Source organism: Odocoileus virginianus, chromosome 32 (genome assembly GCF_023699985.2).
Source record: "Odocoileus virginianus isolate 20LAN1187 ecotype Illinois chromosome 32, Ovbor_1.2, whole genome shotgun sequence".
NCBI lineage: Eukaryota > Metazoa > Chordata > Mammalia > Artiodactyla > Cervidae > Odocoileus > Odocoileus virginianus.
The window spans coordinates 13348126-13363403 of NC_069705.1; the positions used below are offsets into that span (position 1 = coordinate 13348126).

The 15278-nt window shown below is 44.0% G+C and overlaps 1 protein-coding gene across 9 annotated transcripts in view; it reads right to left on the reverse strand.

Annotated features, from left to right (window-relative positions):
* The window catches only part of UNC5D (unc-5 netrin receptor D), a 612862-nt gene that overhangs the window by 44866 nt on the left and 552718 nt on the right, over positions 1 to 15278 (reverse strand). For all 9 annotated transcript variants that reach the window (XM_070459905.1, XM_070459906.1, XM_070459904.1 and 6 more), the window contains one exon: positions 1032 to 1200. In XM_070459905.1, coding sequence (XP_070316006.1) covers positions 1032 to 1200 — 169 coding nt within the window. The remainder of the gene's footprint in view (positions 1 to 1031; positions 1201 to 15278) is intronic.

Below are 15278 nucleotides of genomic sequence, written 5' to 3' on the forward strand. Positions count from 1 at the left end.
AACAAGATAATTCATCTGCTTTCTGGCAAACTGACCCCAGACAGACATCAAAGGAATCCCCATCAGACAGATAAATCAGGTTTCGCTTAAAATAGCCAGCCCCCTGCAATCTTTCTTTGTCGTGATTGGCTGTCATCCTTACTTTGCTCTTGTGGATTCTGAGTTTGTCTCCTTCCTTCTCTCCTTGTACTGTTTCTTACATGCATTCACATACACAGGGAAAGACAGAATGATTTTCAAGGCCTTCATTAATTCAGTCACATCTACCTAGCAGCTACTCTGTTCCTGAATACTTCCATATAACTTTGTTACAATTTTGGCAAAACCTGATAGTGATTCCTTTTATGAATACAGCTGGCTTACCCTGGGCCTCTTCCCTAATTCCCACAGAAGCCACAGGGAAAGTCAGCTGGGGCAGGGAAATGGCCTGGGAACCAAAGCAGAAGTCACGGTCTCACGTACAAAAGGCAGGTGCACAAGGGTACGTGCCTGTGGGGGTGATTACAACTGTATTCTGAAATCAAAAGAAAAAGCTTCATATCCTCTCTGGCTTCTTTTCCCCATTATGACACCCGTGACACACACAGCTAGCCAATACCTTGAGGATGCTGTAAATACTGGCCACCAACCCCCTGAAAAACAAGCAAATGCTCACCAATTTCATAGCTGGCTTGTGTGAAGAGAAGGGAAAGTTAACTTCATTCCACAGGTGGAACCTAAGCCCTGGTTTTTTTTTTTTTAAAGCTTTTTATTTTATAGTGGAGTAGAGCCGATTAACAATATTGTGATAGCTTCAGGTGAGCAGTGAAGGGACTCAGCCATGCACATATCCATTCTCCCCCAGTCCCCTCCCATCCAGGCTGCCATATAACATGGAGCAGAGTTCCCTGTGCTATACGGTAGGTCCTTGTTGGGTATCCATTTTACATATAGCGGTGTGTACACATGTATACACTGTGGACATCTACCGTCCATTCCAAACTCCCTACAGCTGTATTTTTTTTTTTTTAAGGAAGGCTCTCGGGTCTCACCTCCCAGTTGCCCTGCTGGGTCCTCTTCTTTAAATGGATGTTCCAGTGCTCAGAGCTGACATCCGCACAGTGTGGGATGGTCAGGGCGAAGGGAGTGGTGACGATCATGTCGGGGGGGCCACAGGTGACTTCCGGACTCAGGAGCACCTCAGATCCATCCGACTGGAGGCTGTACGGTTGGGAAAGAATAAAAGAGAGAAACGTGTAAAGGAGTGGGGAGGGGCATATCTGGACGAGAATTTAGTTACAGGGGTTATTAGCAAAACCCTTTCTGGGACACCCTTCTGAGGAACACCTCCTCCTGGGGGGCGCCTGGGCAGGACTACAGACATCTGTCCTGAACCACTCAAGCATACAGACTGAGGGTGAGCCTAGATTTCATATCTAGGTTTTGAGAAACAAAATGACAAATACTTCTTCAGAAAGACAGGGCAGAGCAGTAGAAAGAAAAGACCTAGCTGGCATGTCACACACCAGCTGCTGAATCCTTTTTCTTGTTGATAATATTATCAATGACCAAAGCCAAAATTGTCATAGAAATGACCAATCTGGTAATCCCAAGAACACATCCTACAAATACGTTTAATGCTAGTCAGCAAAACAAATTACTTTTGTAAACAAAGCAACATTTCAAATGAATCCGGACTGAATGTCTCTTCTGGTTCTGAAAACATTTATTTTCTGCCAATGTGCAAATACACAAGTTTTATAGTGATAGCACAGTAGACAGTTATAAACTGCATAATCAAATACATGAAGATATATCTTTCATCTTTTTCCTATTTTAGCTATAAATTTAAAATCATTCTACCTAAACCTGGTGTTTAGATTTTCCTGTATTGTGAATAATTTACAACGAAAAGGCACAGCCATGAAACAGATCAAAGAAATTTGACTAAAAGGAAATAATACCACCTGACTGAATGCCTTCCTGTTCCATTTTTGTGGCTTTTGTTTTTAATCTCTGCCCTTAAACAGTAAGATGGGGTGGGTTATAGGACAGCAATCAATGAGAACCCAGAAGTCTACCCATTTTCCCCAACCACTATGTGTTTTAGAAAAATCGAGTTGATTTTTTTTTTCCCTCGGTATTTTCACTTGTAAGAAATACACTGATTCAGAATATAGTCTGTAAAGCAATTCAGGAATCTCAGATGAACAATGTGACATGAGAGCTAGGATTGATATTATTGCCTAAGTTTTCTCTCATCTCACCGAGGAAGGGCATTTAAGAATGTCATCCCTGATCAAAAGAGCTGGATGAAGTTAGTACTAAAAGATACTACCTTTTCTGTGGTCTTGTATAAACAAACAACCAGGTTTTCCACGAGCACATCTAACATGTTAATTTCTGAATTGCTTTGTTGACACTGCTTGTTTGCTTCTCTGGTTGGTCATGGTCACCCTTTAGCTCATCATCTATAATTTGCTGCTGCGACAAAAGTCAAGGTAGATAAGCAAGGAGGAGCATCTCATATCTCCAGTACCTAAAGCAGACCTGAACATGATCACAGGGTCTTCCTCCCCAAGAAGCTGCCTTCCCCAAAGTCAGCCTTCCACGTAGGCAGCCAACGTTATCAGCTCTTCCTTTCCAGGCAAAGCATAGGCAAAATGGAAAATATGCCTTTTATGCATTTACGTCTCTAAGTAGGGCAGGCCAAGATGGGGTGGGGGGTGGTGGTGGTGGGTGGGTCTGGAAAGTCAGGTTTTAGTAATCACGAATGTTCTGTGAACAGCCTAGAATGCTCTGTTTGAGGTTTGGATTGAATGTGAGGAGGGCTCTAGCCAGCACGAGGCAGCAGTCTGCACGTGGATGCCTGCCAGCGGCCTTTAGAACGTTTTCTGGGTAATTGCTGCTTGCATCCTCACAGACAGGGATAGCTGGTGTGCATATAAGTGACCAAGGACAAGCTCCTAAAAGAACTTTAATAGCTTTCAGAGAAGCATTCCCCCTTGTTGAACATATTGTTCAAACACATGGGAATTGGGGGAATTATTTAATGCCAAATGAACTGAAAGCAGCTCATTAGATGAACTCTCACACTTGTGAATAGAAGGCGCCTTTCAGTAATAACTTAAAACATCATTAGGAGTTGGAGGGGGGTGCACGTAGACACCTAGGTGGGACGTGGGATGGGACTTCGTGTTAAGCAGACATTGGACATTTCTGGAAGCGCAAAGGAAATAAAACTTCTGTCTAATTCTCCTACTGTGAAAATAGTGTCTGTGTGTGTAGGTCTGTCTCTGCTGAAGGAACAAAACTTAATCTCTCCGTTTTTTCCCCCCTGTGATTAATAACGATTTGCCCTTTTCTGTCACCTTCTATCTGGGGCAATGAGGGAGATTTACAAATATTAATTAAAGCACTCCACACAACTGTGTGCGCAGGTATTAACAACATAAGGTCACAGGCAGTCAAAGAGATGGTGGCAAAGTCACCCCAGATTTCTGACTTCTGGAGCTTCTGAGCCCTGTGGCCAGATGCACTGTGTTTCTCTGCTGGTGCTAGGAGATGGCTGGCCCTCTGTCCCAAATGAAGATGCAGGAAAAAATGTTATCCAAGTAGAGTCATGGATACAGACCTAGGACATCTGGGGGCAACAGGGCTGAGGGAAGAAGCTCATAACTGGGCAAAACCAAAGATTTGTAAGGCAAGTGTGGATGGCATTTAAGCTTGCCCACATCATATTGAGTTCAGCAAAGTCCGTTTGGGTTTTTCCATAAGTTTATGGGAAACCCCATGAACTTTTCGGCCAATCCAGTATTACGTACACCAACGAAGTATTTATGCTCTTGCTAGGGGTTAAAAAAAGGGCAACACATTCTTCTAAAATTGCTGTGAGCTCCTAATAAGTGGGAACTAATGACAGCAGTGATTTTCTGGACCATAATATGAACAGCCTCTCTGTGCCTCACACACACTCGCATATGAAAAGTCTGGTTGTATGAGATGTTTGCTATTTAACTTTTTCATTTTGTTACCAGCCCCCGCCTTTTCTCTCTATATGCTGTACATGTTTATGAATGCTGATATAAAAAGATCCATAATTGAAGAGCCAGGTCTGTGTAAGCAGGTGGCTTTATTGATCAACTGTATGGAAACATGGTTGTGAATTCAAATTTCTGCTCTTGCAGTGCAGCTGAGAGTTCTGGGGAAAATTTTGCCATCTCTTTAGCTGTGATGACCCTAACCACTGAATAAATACACTTGGCAGGAGAGGCTGCTAGTAAAGGGCATGGGGCCTCTTGTCTGGAAGTGTGGCAAGACAGAAAGCCCCTCATGGCTAACCCTGGTGAGTTACCAGCGAGAGAACTGAGAGTAGCAGAGGAGCCGCAGAGAACACAGAAGTAGCGGAAAAGAACTTGATCGTGTCCTTTCTGTGGGCTTCAGGGCACTGTCTCTGATACCACATCCCTCCACTGACCTTTTCTGTGTCAAGAAAACCAGATAGGGTGGAAGAAGGGAAAGCACTGTGGAGCCTCACTTGCCTCCCATAACACATAACCTCTACTCGAGGACTTCCCTGGGAGTTCAGTGGTTAAGACTCTGCACTTCCAATGCAAAGGTTGTGGGTTCGATCCCTGGTCAGAGAACTTAAGATCCTGCATGATGTACAATATGGCCAAAATACACACACACACACACACACACACACACACTCTCTCTCTCTCTTTCTCTCTAAGATTGTTCTGGAGTTAAAAGAAGTAAAGCCTAAAAAGCACCTAGTATGTGCTCCATGCATGAGGGTTCTGCTTCTCAATCCTCAATTCCCATCTCTCCTGCCTTTTTATGAGTCTTATTTCTACAGCAGCTGTGCTTTTGGATGGCTGCTTTATTTAATGTGTGCATGCATGCTCAGTCATATCTGATTCTTTGCAACCCCATGGACTGTAGCCCACCAGGCTCCTCTGTCCATGGGATTTTTCCTGGCAAGGATACTGAAGTGGATTGCCGTTTCCTACTCCAAACTCATATTCAATAGATTGCCCTTACCTCAACACACGTGCTTTAAGGGGATTTCCAGTGCCTTAGGATGAATACTATGGGAATTGAAGGCACCTTGGCAGTGCTTTCATATTTCCATCACGGTCACTTCTCAACTCAGCAGTCAGAGGAATCCCACTGAAAATGCCAACATCTTGCCCTCTTCCCCCCACTTAAGGAACAGTAGCTTTTCTCCTGCTCTGGAATCTTCCTTCAGATGTCCCCACAACTCACTCCCTCGTGCCCCACAGATCTTTGCTCCCTTTCCTTCGATAACTAACAAGGCATTTCCCCAGTCATGCCTGAGCGATGTCACTGCAACATTCTCACCCTAAAAGCTGATCTTTGTTTTCCTTTTATTTCATACTCATTGCCTTCCAATGCCCAATATAGGCCACAAGTACTCAAAATAATTACGAAGAAAGCATAGGAACCAGTGGTTTCCAGTGACCAAGTCTGGAACATTTTTGGCATCAAAGTGAATAATGGGAGTAAAGGATGATAACCCATTGAATAAAATAAGGAACCAGGAAAGATACAGTTATAAATGGGAAGGGAAAAACTCTTCTATCCAGTAGCAAACAACCATGTTGTGTTGGTCGCTCAGTCATAGCCCACCAGGCTCCTCTGTCTATGGAATTCTCCAGACAAGAATACTGGAGTGGGAAGCCATTCCCTTCTCCAGGGGATTCTTCCCAACACAGGGATTGAACCCAGATCTGCACTGCAGGCAGATTCTTTATCACCTGAGCCACCAGGGAAGTCCATGCAATAAGAAGTCAACTAATAAGCGTAGAAAGTCACAATTTGACAACTAATCATATTAATAATTGACTCAGTTAAGGACTATGAATAGGATGCTATATACTCTGGTGAAAGCTTGAAGAATAAGAGACTATTTGCATGGCTTCAAAGAATCTTTCCACAAGGTACTTATTAATTACAAAGGATCGACATGACTTTGTACTTGAGAACCTTGGCAGATACCACCTAACCCAAGTTCTCAGTTAATCTTGCCAGTAAAGGGATTAATTTTCAGAACATACTTCTTGATAGGAAAAAGCAAAAGGAACTCAGCATCACTTCTATAACATTCCAACCAATAATACTTATACTGACACTAATCATAAGAACTTATTAGACAAATATCAGCCCAACTTAAAGGATATTTACAAAGTAACTGATCTGCACTCTTGAAAACCGTCAATATAATGAACTAGCAACAGACTCAGGAGCTGCACTAGATTAAAAGAGACCAAAAAAGGTGCATGATAACAGAATGTAGTGAATGGACCTGAATTTTCATTGCCACAAAGGACATTATTTGGATAACAGGTGATATATGAATAAAGTCTGTGAAGTAAATAATAGTATTGTATCTATGTTTTTCCTGATTTTGATAATTTGCTTCAGTCATGTAAGAATTTGTGTTTAGGATACACACAATGAAGTATCTGGGGGCAAAGGAATATCTTGTTCACAATGGTTAAACACTGTGTGTATTTTATTGGATTGGCCAAAAGTTTGCCTCTAACATGGAAAAATTGGATCAAACTTTTTGGCTAACCCAGTATTTACACAGATGGAGAGAGAACCAGCAGAACACAGAAAACATACTAAAATGTTAACTTTTGTGAATCTGGGTGTGGGAAGGTTAGGAACTCTATACAGAGGACCCTTGACCACATGGGAGTTTACGGGCACCAACACTCTCTACTAAGTCAAAAACCCATGCATAACTTGTGATTATCTTTCAACTTCCATGATTCTCCATATCTGTGGCTCCACACCTGTGGATCCAACCAAACACAGCTTGTAGTTATCGACTATTGAAAAGTGAACCCATCCAGTTCAAAGCCATGTTGTTCAAGAGTCACCTGTACTATTCTTGCAGTTTTTCCTTAAATTTGAAATTCTGTTGAAACAGACACTAATGAAGAGGGGCTCAGGTCTAGAATTCCTACAATGACATCACTAGGGTCGCTGAAACTGCATAGAATGTGTGATGGTGGTTCTGAACTTGGTGGTGGCAAGGTTGTGGTCCAGACCTTGCCACGTGGGGACTCACATTCTGCAGTACCATCTGCCCACCAAGGTCAACAGAAGGTCACGGTGAAGGTCAGCGGCAAGGTGGCAAGTGCTGCCCATGGCAGGTCTGGAGCTGCATCCGGGCACATTTGGCTCTTGTTCTCAACATCTATTGACCTGATTCTAGGCTTGCAGCGCGCTACTCTTTTCAAACAAAACACTCAGCTCTGTTTTCAAAGACGCAGTTTTGACTGTTGTCATCTGCCATGCTGTGCTTGGTAATCATCACCCTCTCCTTTCCTACTTATGGTCTACATTACAGATGAATGTAGGTTTTTGATCACCTTTACCCAGAGCATCACTCAGGAATGCGGGCAGGAAGGTAATGATAGTTTTACTATGCCAGACCCTGGGTCGATCCATAATTAACTCATATTTTAATGGAACAGACATAAAAAAGCTGATAGATGAAAGCTATACTTAGCTGGCTCCAGCCTCCTACAGTTTTCTACCTGAGATGATACAGAGTTTTAACTATTATTATTCTTTTTCTCTTTTCCCTGAAATCCTCATATTGACCAACAGTGCTAACACTGCTGTGGATAAAAAGCACGGTTTGAGGTTTATGATTTCTCTTGTCTTACTCGAGTCTGATGCCTGTGTCACTACACACCTCTGACCAAATCTTTGAGATCGGTAGGAAAGACCATCTCGGGATCTCTCAGAGAGACAGGCCCTTTCAAAAGCCAGCATGGCGCATCAGTCAACCCCAACAGTGACTAGGTCTCCTGGGGGACTTAACTTCAGTGGGTTTCCCTGACGGCTCAGATGGTTAGAATCTGCCTGCAATGTGGGCAGACCCGGGTTCAATTCCAGGGTGGGGAAGATTCCCCTGGAGAAGGGCATGGCAACCCACTCCAGTATTCTTGCCTGGAGAATTCCATGGACAGAGGAGCCTGGTGGGCTACAGTCCATGGGGTCGCTGAGTCGAACATGACTGAGCAACTAACCAACAATTGCTCTGTAAATAGGATTTATATTTTAAAGATTTATTTATTTATGGCTGTGCTGGGTCTTGGGGCTTCCCCGGTGGCTCAGTGGTAAAGAATCTGCCTGCAATGCAGGAGACTTGGGTTCGATCCCTGGTTCGGGGAAGATCCTCCAGAGAAGGAAATGCAACCCATTCCAGTACTCTTGCCCGGAGAATTCCTTGGACAGAGGCGCCTGGTGGGCTACAGTCCATGGGGTCGCAAAGAGTCAAACATGAGTGCAGTGACTGAACATGCACATGCTGGGTCTTCAGTACTGCACGTGGCTTTCTCCGTTTGGAGCAAGTGGGAGCTAGTCTCTGTTGTGGCGCACAGGCTTGTCATTGCGGTGGCATCTCTTGTTGCAGGGCACAGGCTCTAGGTGTTTGGGCCTCAGTAGTTGAGGCTCTTGGACTCTAGAGTGTGAATTCAGTAGTTGTGGCGCATGGGCTCAGCTGCTTCATGGCAAGTGGAATCTTCCCAGACCAGGGATCAAACCCATGTCTCCTGCATTGGCAGGCGGATTCTTAACCATTGGATCACCAGGGAAGTCCCTTAAATACGATTTAACAAAATAGACTTCTAGAGAGGATGGGTGATTAAGGGCAGAACAGAGGGGGAAAAAAGTTGAACAAAATCTCTTTATCACAGTAGATTCCTCTTTCAGTCTTTAAGTAGCTGTAAAACTGTAATGTGGTTCTGAAGTCCTTGCGTACCTTGTTTAAAATTACATTCCTGGACACCACCCATGATGATTCTGATTAAGTATTTCTGAGATAGGGACCAGCAACTTGTACTTTTCACTTGCACCATCTGTTTGCACATTAGCTAGGCACTACTCTTTGAGAAAAGTGTGGTTCTTGAAAACTTGAGTGATTCTTGAGAAAGCATCTGAAGCCATGCCTTACACAGTGGGGGCGGAGTGGTCTGTCAGATACAGATCAAGTAGGCTTCTGAAATGGAACTTATATGCTGGTCAAGTTGAAATGCTCACTATGAAGGCTTTGGATGAGGCTACTATGGTTCAAAAATGCAAATACACAGGGTCAGTTCCTACATCACCTTTCTCTAAATAGTATGTGTATTAATACAGAAGGCTGCCTGGTTGGGGAGTTGATGGGCAGTCACTGGAAATAATGTTACAGCTCTTCACACCATTCTATGCCATTAGTTGGGACAGGAGAGAAGCAGTTAGAACAGTGGATTCCAACAAGCGCTGTGCCGGGTTTGCAGAGGATGGACATATGGCTTTACTATTAAAAGGCTTAAAGATCAGTGCCGCCCACTTTGTGTTATCTGATATAGGATCATGGGTGGGGAGTTGGCACATGGGATTTGGGGTTGGGGGGGCAGTTACACACAGGCTGCAATCAGGATTTGACTTTGCTGAAATGTGAGCAACACCCCCACTGAGAGAGTCAACTGTCTGCATATGTTCAGCGGCTTTAGTTTACACACACATTCATTGGGTGTTTACCAATTAATATACTAAAGGAATCACAAATCATGTGTAAATCACCAGTTCCTAGACACAATTTAAACCTCATCTTTCATGCAGTGTCGGCTTAGCTTTGTTTACTAGGAGAAGTGGAATAATGATGGCTTAGGGAGAGTGCTTTAAAGTGAACCAGAGAGAGGGGAGAAGACGGGATCTAGGTGGTACGCTGCTATGACAGGTTTTATTATCTGCTAAGTTGTTTACTCACTGCCATTCTGGATGGGGAAAACAGCCTTCTCTGGAGGAACCTGAATCCGGTGTGAGAGAAGCACTTCACTTGGGTGGGGGCAGGGACAGGACACAGGAGTAACCAGGTCAACACCATCAAGGAGACAGAAGGGTGTGGCGCGGGGAGGAGGGACGTGGCCGGAGTCACACCCTCTTGTGACAGAGCTGGGGTCAGAATCTCCTGTTGGTGGTGGGGGTCCTGTGGTGTGGGATGGGGGTACCAGCAGTGGAGGAGACACGTGTTCCCTGGGACGTTGTCTCTGGACCTTGAACCTTGAAGGTGCAATGTTGGCATGAGAATTGGTAAGGAGGTATTCACAGACACTGGAGAAAGGAAAACACAGCACTTTGAGGAGTGTAGTGTGGCCACAATAGACACTTGTGTTGGTTCCCTATTACTCCTGTTCCACAGGCTTACTGCATCTTACCTGCCCTGGTGGCTCAGGCGGTAAAGAACCTGTCTGCAATGTGGGAGACCCGGGTTCTATCCCTGGGTCAGGACGATCCCCTGGAGAAGAGAACAGAAACCCACTCCAGCATTCTTGCCTGGAGAATTCCATGGATAGAGCCGCCTGGTGGGGTACAGTCCATGGGGTCGCAGAGTGGGACATGACTGAGTGACTAAACTTTCATAGACTTACTGGATCAAAACAACACAAATTTAAGTTACAGTGATGTAGACAGAAGTCCCAGGGAGCTAAAATGAAGGTGTCAGCAGGGCAGGATTCCTGCTCAAGGTTATGGAGAAGAATCTGTTTCCTGGGCTCTCCCAGCTTCTAGAGGTCGCTGGCATTCTTTGGGTGCAAACCCCTTCTTCCATCGGTGAGCCTTGTAACATCTTCAAATCTCATTATCTGATAGACACTCCTGTCTCCTCTTAGAAGGATCCTTCTGTGGGCTGACTGCATAGTCCAGATGATCTCTCTTTCTCCATGTCCTTAACCTTTCACCCCACTTGCCAGGTCCCTTTCGCCATGTAAGGTGCCAGGGATGAGGGTATGGACATCTTTGGGATGCCATTCTTCTGTCTACCACTGGGCTTTTCACAGCTTGTCCACTTTAAATTTAGGACCTCAAGACCCCTTCGCTGCTGTCTCCTGACCCATTGCTGCCTCCCGGACACCACACAATCTTTGAGGGGGTCGGTTGACCTTCGGGTTATCTTCATGCTTCAGCTGAAGTTCACGTGCAGAGTGAAGCTCCCTATCTGCCTCTAACTTTATGGGGTCCTGGGAAGTTGTTATGGTTTGTCTTAAAGACTGTAACCAAGGGAGGGAGGCAGTTGATCATGCAGGGTTTTGAAAGGCTTGCTTTAGTAAGCAGGAGGGCAACCCCAATGTGGGTTGGCATCTTCTCTTGGCATATTTATTAAGCTATAACCAAGTGAAATGGAAAGGATGATATATATTAAATATCTTAATAGGATAGGTTATTTCTACTTCCAGCATGGGCAATAAAAGAGACGGCACATACAAATAAAAATAATTACAGTGTGTGCTGTTTCTTTACAATGCACAATCAAACTCACAAACCAGTGACTTTCCTCTTACTGAATTAAGATGCCCCTTCCATTCAGACCTATTAACCACATTCACAGACCATTGTTATCTTGTCAATGGCATCTTTAATTAAAAGACTCCTCTGGACCACTCTAATCACTTCACATTGTGAGCTCCTGTGGGCTTCAAATGCACTTTGATGAAAATGATGGCAATTTTCATGCATGCAGTTTGTGTGTGGACCGAGGGGATGTGAGGTGGAGGGGATGGGTAAGGAGCGTGTTACGGGGAAGTTCTCTTTTCCAAAAAGAGCAATCATAAAATGACAACGTGAGAATTCTCCCTTTTCTTTCCTGCTTTCTTTCACTATTTTTCTCTTCTCCACCTCATTTTGGGGCTTAATGGCATTATACTCTAACCTAAATGACTCTGTGAAGAAACCATTGTGATTTCACTGCAGAAAAGACTTCAGATCAAGGTGCATTAACCCTTCTAAGCCATTAAGGTACCATTTGATAATTGCCCCTTTTATGACACTGCCTGGCCCTGGTAGCCTGGAGGAACTGATGTGCTTCCCAAGTGGTACCCATTTACTCCCCTCTCCGGGGCACAGGTGGCAACTGTTGGTTATTTTGGAGCACCTCTTCTCCTCAACGGCTGTCACAGAATTCATCAACACCACATCTCCTCAAAGGGACAGCTAGATACCATCAGTGTGATTATTCCAATAGACATGTTGAAAACTGAAAGCAACAAACCAAATGCAAATCCGTGACTGACCAGTAAACAAATAGTGTCATTTATATCCATCACTCTCCAGCAAGGAAAGCCTGGCACAGTGGACAGGGACAAAGCCTACTCAAGTTGGCATAAGCACCTGCCCCAGCTTGACACCGACCTCCTCATCTAAACACCAGCCCACCCAGAACCCCTTGTTTGGACCCATAGAGTATACCTCTAAGGTATCAATCAAGAGGCCAGGATGTTATCAGAAACAGAGGCAGATGAAAGAACTGATGCGGGGTGTCTTTTGTATCATCACAAGGCTCTTTATTTTAATTTAAAATTTTTTTATTTTTTAGATTCTCTTCCATTAGTTTACACCAGAAGATTGATTATAGCTCCCCGTGCTATCCAGTAAGACCTTGTTGTTTATCCATCCTATATGTAATAGTCTGCATCTACCAATCCCAAACTCCCAAGTCTTCCCTCCTCTCCACCCCTCTGCCTTGGAAACCACAAGTCTGTTCTCTATGAGTCTGTCTATTTCGCAGATGAGTGCATTTGTGTCATATTTTACGATGCTACATATAAGTGACACCATATGGTATTTGTCTTTCTGTCTGACTTCCCTTAGTATAATCTCTAGTTGCATCCATGTTGCTGCCAATGGCATTATTTGTTACTTATTGTGACTAATATTCCACTGTCTATGTGTACCTTATTTTGTTTATACACGCTTATGTTGTTGGACATTTAGGATGCTTCCACGTCTTGGCCATTGAAAGTAGTACTGCCCTGAACACAGGGGTGAATGTATCATTTTGAATTACAGTTCCATCTGGGTGTATGCCTAGGAGTGTGACTGTGGATCATATGGCAACTCTAGTCTTAAGACAAGGCTCTTGATTTTAGAGTGAACACTTACTATGTTTGATGTCACTGAATTGAACTTTCCTCTGAGTCTAGGAATGCATTAGTAGTTAAAAGGGAAGGACTCAATATCATTGAGACGGAGCTCAAGAAAATTCCATGTGCTTTTTCATCTTTTTAATTAAAAAAAAAATGGATAGACAAAGTGTAGCATGTAATTTGCACAGGACTTGTCATATTTAAAGTCACTCTACTGTCCAAATCCTGGAATTCAGTTAATAAAACACAAAATTTACAGATTGAGGTTTAGAACTCAGGGTTTCTGGGTCCTTTGCGGTCCTCAGCTATGTCATCTCATTTTTAATAACTCTTCAATTTTCATGCAATGTTAATGCCTAAGTCTGTACTACTTTCCTGATATGTTCTGTATGTCATTCATTTACTCCAGGGTTGGCAGATTCTTACCTAGCTAGGAAGGAAAGAAAACAAAGGCAGAATATTCCGCTGGGCATGAGGCACGTCGACCCAGTCTGCATCTGGGATCGTCCTACTTTGCTGGGAGTAGCACTGTTGTCCCATGCTCCAACCAAATGAGTGGCGTGCGGGCATGCATGCTAAGTCACTTCAGTCGTGTTCGACTATGCGAGCCCACAGACTGTAGCCTGCCAGGCTCCTCTGCCCATGGCATTCTCCAGGCAGGAATACTGGAGCGGGAGTTGCCATGCCCTTCTCCACGGGAACTTCCTGACCCGGGGATCGAACCCACCTCTACTGTGTCTTCTGCATTCAGCAGATTCTTGACTCCTGAGCCACCAGGAAAGCCCAAACAAGTGACATGGGATTTCAATTCAGCAGGTGTCTTTTTTTTCATGAATATACATATAATTTTTGTATTTTATTATTTATTCTGTAATCAATTTTCTCCCTACCTCTTTTAAGGGAAAGAGCTGTATTTGTTCCCAAAAAAAAAAATCCAGAGTTGCTCCCAAAGCACCTGTTATCACAAATTCTCAGGTGACTTCAGCTGGCAGATCTCTCTCTTCTAATTAATCGTCAGTTCCCAAGCCAGAATTCTGTGAATTATCTTCAAGTCCTTCATCTCTCTCACTCCACATTAACCCACACACACGCATGCACACACATTGGATCTTGCTGAGTTCCTCTTCCCCAAGTCTCTCTCTCTCTCTCTCTCTCAAAACTCCCCATTGGGAGCAATGTGGGGATTAGAGAAAGGATTTAAAACGTCCACAACTAGAGACAAGGACACTCAAAAGTAGAGTGACTATCATTTACTGTCCAAACTGAGAGAGTCTGAGTGTGAAAAGGAGGGCTATTAATATCTGCACTAGGCAAAATGAGGCATCTTTTTACTGTACTCAGAAGGATACTGGAATACTAAAGACTTGAAAGTGGGAAGTGGCAATGGAGATGAAGCAGGAGATAATACGTACCAAGTGTTAAGTAAGCCTCATCCACCCCTACCCACCAGGTACATTCCAGTTTCCCTTAGTCAATAAACAATGCACATGGTCAAATCTTTATTTTTTCAGCCTCATTCCTTAGCACTCTACTTTTCTTATTTTGTTCTGATTTGCTCAGTTCCAAAATAAGTGATGCTGTTATACATCTATGCTGTTGCACAATCTATCCCCTGGAAGGCCTTTCACTCAGTTTTTAAGTCAGCTGTCACTTCCTCTCTGGAACCTACCCTGAGCCTTTAACCAAGGTTCATCTCTTCACTCCTGGTTAAATCTGTCTCTGTCACCACATGTAGCAAAATATTGTTCACTTGAGTTACTGGGTTTCATCTATTGTGGTATTAAGTGGTTCTAGTTTTCCTAGCAGTCATTCTCACAGTTGTGCTTAATGGAACTGTCCATGGTAGCAGGATACCTTGAAGATGTTTAATTCTATAACTTTTCAGGATTTAATTATTAAAATTGTTTTGGGGGCTGAATTTTGTTCATTTAAAAACTGTAATCTTACACCTGATTCAGAATTCCACATTGCCCACCCCCACCCCCCCGCCCCAAGTACCCATGCACACACCTGTGTTACACACTCATGGATATTTGCAGAAACAGAAGGTTCTAGTGTTCAAGGGCTTCCTTGGTGGCTCAGATAGTAAAGAATCCACCTGCAATGTGGGAGACCTGGGTTTGATCCCTGGATTGGGAAGATCCCCTGGAGACGAGCATTTCAACCCACTCCAGTATTCTTGCCTGGAGAATCCCCGTGGACAGAGAAGCCTGGCGGGGCACAGTCTCCGAGGTCGCAAAGAGTGGGACACGGCTGAGCGACTAAGCACAGTGCAAGGCTCTAGATGCTGGGTCTGGGGCAGACAACCCGCTCCCTGGTACATTCCCTCTTGCATGAGCTTCTCTCCGT